The sequence below is a fragment of the Anolis sagrei genome, chromosome 8 (assembly GCF_037176765.1).
Source record: "Anolis sagrei isolate rAnoSag1 chromosome 8, rAnoSag1.mat, whole genome shotgun sequence".
NCBI lineage: Eukaryota > Metazoa > Chordata > Lepidosauria > Squamata > Dactyloidae > Anolis > Anolis sagrei.
In genome coordinates, this window is record NC_090028.1 from 43553163 (window position 1) to 43559428 (window position 6266).

General features: G+C 47.1%; 1 protein-coding gene across 1 annotated transcript; it reads right to left on the reverse strand.

Annotated features, from left to right (window-relative positions):
* LOC132782936 (C-signal-like) lies at window positions 1-6266 on the reverse strand. Its single transcript, XM_060787926.2, has 6 exons — window positions 5980-6266; window positions 3988-4039; window positions 3567-3754; window positions 2188-2346; window positions 1955-2065; window positions 1-255 (listed from the first exon to the last, which is right to left on the reverse strand). The coding sequence occupies exons 1-6, from the start codon at window positions 6124-6126 to the stop codon at window positions 142-144; spliced, it is 771 nt and encodes a 256-aa protein (XP_060643909.2). The 5' UTR covers window positions 6127-6266; the 3' UTR covers window positions 1-141.

Consider the following 6266-nt stretch of genomic DNA (forward strand, 5'->3'; position numbering starts at 1 on the left):
ATAATGTACAGCTGTCCAAATTAAGCATATGGGGCAGTTAGAAGGAAGACAGATATTCAGCAGTATAGAATATATTATTGGATGAAAGGTTGCTGTCTGCATTGTTTGTATTGCTCTTCCTCCAGTTTTGGGGAAATCTGTTCACCAGGGAACACTTTTCCCCTCCCAATTCACAAAGGTGCCAGTGTCTTTCTCCGAAAGTTTGGAAAGGGTGTTCAGGATGTCTTGCACACTCTGGTCTTTTTTCAGTGTGGCCTGGGAAAAGAGAACAAGGGGAAAAGGTCTTGTACTGGGCAAAATGCAGAAATAAACAACCAAGTTCAGCCATTAAGGAGAAAATGGGGAAGAATCGCTTACAGCTTCACCATGTGCATAGAAGTGCACCTCTCTCTAAGGCAGTGGCTCTCAACATCTGGATGGGATTTCTGGGAGTTGAAGGCCAAAACACCTGGGGAGGGCCCTACAGGTTGAGAACCACTGATGTAGATCTATATAGCGATCTTAGGACGCCCTCAATGACCATCTGGATCTATATAGTGATCTCAGGAGGCCCTCAATGACCATCTAGAAAAGTGGTTCTCAACCTGTGGGACCCCAAATGTTTTGGCCTTCAACTCCCAGAAATCCTAACAGCTGGGAAACTGACTGGGATTTCTAGGAATTGAAGGCCAAAACACCTAGGGAGGGACCTACAGGTTGAGAACCATGGATCTAGATCTATATAGTGATCTTAGGAGGCCCTCAATGACCATCTAGAAAAGTGGTTCTCAACCTGTGGGACCACAAATGTTTTGGCTTTCAACTCCCAGAAATCCTAACAGCTGGGAAACTGGCTGGGATTTCTAGGAGTTGAAGGCCAAAACACCTAGGGAAGGACCTACAGGTTGAGAACCACTGATCTAGAGCTATATAGCGATCTTAGGGCGCCCTCAACGACCATCTAGATCTATATAGTGACCTCAGGAGGCCCTCAATGACCATCTAGAAAAGTGTTTCTCAACCTGTGGGTCCCCAAGTGTTTTGGCCTTCAACTCCCAGAAATCCTAACAGCTGGGAAACTGACTGGGATTTCTAGGAGTTGAAGGCCAAAACACCTAGGGAGGGACCTACGGGTTGAGAACCATGGATCTAGATCTATATAGTGATCTTAGGAGGCCCTCAATGACCATCTAGAAAAGTGGTTCTCAACCTGTGGGACCACAAATGTTTTGGCCTTCAACTCCCAGAAATCCTAACAGCTGGGAAACTGGCTGGGATTTCTAGGAGTTGAAGGCCAAAACACCTAGGGAAGGACCTACAAGTTAAGAACCACTGATCTAGAGCTATATAGCGATCTTAGGACGCCTTCAACAACCATCTAGATCTATATAGTGACCTCAGGAGGCCCTCAATGACCATCTAGAAAAGTGTTTCTCAACCTATGGGTCCCCAAATGTTTTGGCCTTCAACTCCCAGAAATCCTAACATCAGGTAAACTGGCTGGGATTTCTGGGAGTTGAAGGCCAAAACACCTAGGGAGGGACCCACAGGTTGAGAACCACTGATCTAGATCTATATAGTGACCTCAGGAGGCCCCCAACGACCATCTAGAAAGGTGGTTCTCAACCTGTGGGTCCCCAAATGTTTTGGTCTTCAAGTCCCAGAAATCCTAACAGCTGGGAAACTGGCTGGGATTTCTGGGTGTTGTAGGCCAAAACACCTGGGGAGGGACCTACAGGTTGAGAACTACTGATCTAGATCTACATAGTGACCTTAGGGGGCCCTCAAGGGCCATCTAGATCTATATAGTGACCTTAGGAGGCCCTCAACGACCATCTAGAAAAGTGGTTCTCAACCTGTAGGTCCCCAGGTGTTTTGGCCTTCAACTCCCAGAAATCCTAACAGCTGGGAAACTGGGTGGGATTTCTGGGAATTGTAGGATTCTAAGAAGGAGATCACTTCATAAAATGCTTACCAAGCTGCCTCCCATGTCTGTCTGCACCCATCCGGGATGCATCGCGACACACAGGATCTGGTCTTCCGCATACCTCAGGGACTGGCACTTTGTGAGCATGTTCAGGGCAGCCTAGGAAAGAGACATGCCAAGAGCAAGAAGGGAATGATACGTTGCTCTTCTACAAAAGGAGGTCCAGGCTTTTTATGTTAACACAGTCAACATTGGGCTTTGCATGACAAACACGTCCATACCTTGCTGCACCGGTAAGAGACTACCTGCCCAAGATGGAACACGAAAACGTTGGTGATGGAGCCGCCTTCGCTGGACATGTTGACAATGGCCGCTTTGCTGCAGCTCATCCCTTTCTGGGGGCTTTCCTGAGCGGCCTTCTTGATCAAGGGCATGAATGCCTGCAGAAGAAGAGAGAAGGCTTAAGGCAGCATTTATCAAACTGGGGGTCAGGAGCCCTGGGAGGGATCACGAGGGGATGTCAGAGGCGTCACCAAAAACCATCAGAAAACAGTCTTTTTTGTTGGTCATGGGGGTTCTGTGTGGGAAGTTTGCCTTCAAGTTGATCTAGACTCATGGAGATCCAATGAATGAGACATCTCCAAGGCACCCTATCCCCTGTCTTTTCCTTTTCATTCTACTTTTTAACTTATGAAGCATAACTGTTTTTTCAAGTGAGTCTTCCCTTCTCAATGATGTGGCCAAAGTACAACAGCCTCAATTTAGTCCATTCTTTTCACAAATCTTTCTATGGATATGTTCATCAGGCTGCATTTTGGCATGATGCTTTGGTGTTTTTCTTTATTCTAAATTTTTATAATTAATTGATATGATAACTAATATTGATGAAGAGATATTGGAAAAATAGATATTGATTTATGTATAAATTGTATGTGCTTTACAAGCACTGAAATGTATAGAAAAATCAAGTTCTCTCTGTATAGGAAACCCAAGCTGCTGTCCAGGCACAGCAAGAGGGGGGGTGAAGAGGGGGCATGTTATCTATACGTTCCAGGAAAGAGATAAGCCTGTCCTAGGAGCAACAGACTGGTACAACTAGGCTCTAAAAGGAGCCCCCCTCTCCCTCCTGACAAGTCAAAGTTAGGCCCCTTGATTGATGAATGTAAGCTGTTGCTAGAAAGAAAGACACAGAGACATGCCTTTTGCATGTTGGAAGGTGGAACTTGATATTCTTATGATGCTAAGATGACGCAGTGAATGATGCCAATGTATGTAGATGCATGTTCTTTGTTTGACTGCGATTGGAGGGTATAAAAGCAATAGTCCGCACCTATATCATTGCTCTGGTGCTTTTGGACACAACTCCTCACCAGAGTCCCAGCTGGAAATAAAATCCATGCTTTTGAGACCTCCGGACCTCTCTTTGTCTCTTTTCCTGAAACCTTCTCCCTGCCATTTCAATATTATTAGTAGACTTAATAAATTTAATATTTCATAATTAGAAAAATAAATGATTTTTGTAGTAATTAGCAATCATGTTAATAATAACCCCAAGGAAAGAGGAGGAGGAAGAGGAGGATTTCCCTTCTCCTCAAAACCTTAATGGCTTTGCAAAACAACACAAGGTATTTGTGAGGAAGATGCCATTGCATGCCCTCACCTGGCTGACCATCATGGGCCCAACCACGTTAGTGTCATACACCTCCATCATATCCTCCCGCGTCTCCGACTCCATCGTGTTAGCCTTTGCGATCGCAGCATTATTGATCAGCAAATTCAGCCCGGATCCTCCCAGCTGCTCCGTGACTCTGGTGACCACTGCCTTGATGCTGGCTGGATCAGAAACGACTACGGGAAAGAAGGAATATAGTAAAGGGGATCAATGCGTGCCATCAGGATTCTAATTCCTATGGAATTTAGACTATAATTATATGAGGGAACGGCCTGGCAAGCATTTTGCTAGCAAATCCAACCCACAACCTCCCCATCACCTTGCCCCTTCTGATTCCCCAAAGGCTTCAACGTCCATTTCCCCATTCCACCAGTTTAGGACCAGGTGATGTGTCCGGCCAGCCACCTACCCAGCGGGATAATCTCTATTTGCTTGTGTTCGCGAGCCAAATTCCTCAAGTCCTGCAAAACATGAATGCAAGACTTAGGATGAGAAAAATAAATACTGAACATTGGATTGTGAGAGATAGGGAGGAAAGAGAAACCAGAGAAAGGTTTATAGGATGTTGTTGTTGTTCATTCGTTCAGTTGTTTCTGATTCTTCGTGACCACATGGACCAGCCCACGCCAGAGCTCCCTGTCGGCTGTGGCCACCCCCAGGGTCTCCTTCAAGGTCAAGCCAGTCACTTCAAGGATACCATCCATCCATCTTGCCCTTCGTCGGCCCCTCTTCCTTTTTCCTTCCATTTTCCTCAGCATCATTGTCTTCTCTAAGTATAGTATGTATGCAGTATGTATATAATATAGTATGTATGCCGTCAAAATGGGAGCAAAGCGAGAAGGATTACTAAAAAATAGCCATTGATATCCCTAACACACCTTTCATAAATGGGTCACCTCAGGAAACACACACCCACTAATGAAATCATGGAGGATTTTAAAAGGGTCTGGCCCTGAAGGAGAGACCTTGCGGACCCACCAAAGAGGACTCGCTACAATGGTCCCACAGCCAGACCTTCTCCATCCTTCTGAAGGACAGGAGGGAGGGGGCTGATCTAATCTCATCAGGAAGGGAGTTGCATGGCTGGGGGGCCACCACGGAGAAGGCCCTGTCTCTAGTCCCCGCCAAATGCACCGGTGATTGTGGCGGGACCGAGAGCAGGGCCTCCTCAGAAGAAGGTCTGATTTATAGCTCTGAATTCCCCACGCAGGAGCTGCTAGGGTGTCTCCCAATTAGCTCAGCGTTTTTAGCAGCTATCCTAGCTGAATGCCATCTGTGCTGTCTCTTTTTGTCTCTCTAGAAATGTTTCCACAGTGGTTCGTAAAGGGAGCTGCGTTCAGACATCCGGGCAATGTCCCCTGGGCAACATCCTTGCAGATGGCCAATTCTTTAACACCAGAAGCGACTTGCAGTCTCTCAATTCACTTCTGACACACAAAGAATGGCCTAAGGGCCCTTCCGTGGGACTCTGTATCCACTGAATACATCAGGAGTCGGGTACTATTCATCTTGAAAACAGGGAAAGAGAGGGAAAGGAGATGGGATGACTGGCCACCCTAGAAGATGGATCTCAACAGGAGGAAATGGAGTAAGACATTCCCTCTACTTTCCCCCCGCGTTCCCTCTGCTCCTGGGATGAGATCCCCGGTCATCACGAGAAGGAAGTCCCTCGCTTGATGCCATCCTCTGGCCCTCACAGAGCTGACTCCAGCTCTGTGATGTGGCAGCAAAAAAAGCCAATGGGATTTTGGCCTCAGGCATCAATAGGAGCATAGTGTCTAGATCTAAGGAAGTAATGCTACCCCTCTATTCTGCTTTAGTTAGACCACATCTGGAATATTGTGTCCAATTCTGGGCACCACAATTCAAGAGAGATATTGACAAGCTGGAATGTGTCCAGAGGAGGTCGACTAAAATGATCAAGGGTCTGGAGAACAAGCCCTATGAGGAGCGGCTTAGGGAACTGGGCATGTTTAGCCTGAAGAAGAGAAGGCTGAGAGGAGATATGATAGCCGTGTATAAATATGTGAGAGGAAGCCACAGGGAGGAGGGAGCAAGCTTGTTTTTTGCTTCCTTGGAGACTAGGACGCGGAACAATGGCTTCAAACTACAAGAGAGGAGATTCCATCTGAACATGAGGAAGAACTTCCTGACTGTGAGAGCCGTTCAGCAGTGGAACTCTCTGCCCCGGAGTGTGGTGGAGGCTCCTTCTTTGGAAGCTTTTAAGCAGAGGCTGGATGGCCATTTGTCAGGGGTGATTTGAATGCAATATTCCTGCTTTTTGGCAGAATGGGGTTGGACTGGATGATGGCCCATGAGGTCTCTTCCAACTCTTTGATTCTATGATTCTATGATTCTATGATTCTATGATTCTATGATTCTATTCCACCCTGGAGCTCACCTGAGCACGGGTTCCCTCGGGGTCTCGGCAGGTGGCAAAGATCTTTTTGGGGGGGTTCTTTCCCTCTGCCAGTTGCTTGACCAGCTCCAAGCCAAGGCCGCGATTGGAGCCGGTCACCAGGACACTGTGTGGGTTCAGTGCTGCCATTCTTCCGGCCTAGAGCTCAGCCACGAAGTCCTCTCTCCTTCTAAGGGAAGCCCGGCTTGTGCAAGGTCGGTGCAGCAAGTCCAGGAAGACGCTGAATACACAAGCGTTGTTGACTCTATGGGCGAGAAAGTTCACTTGGC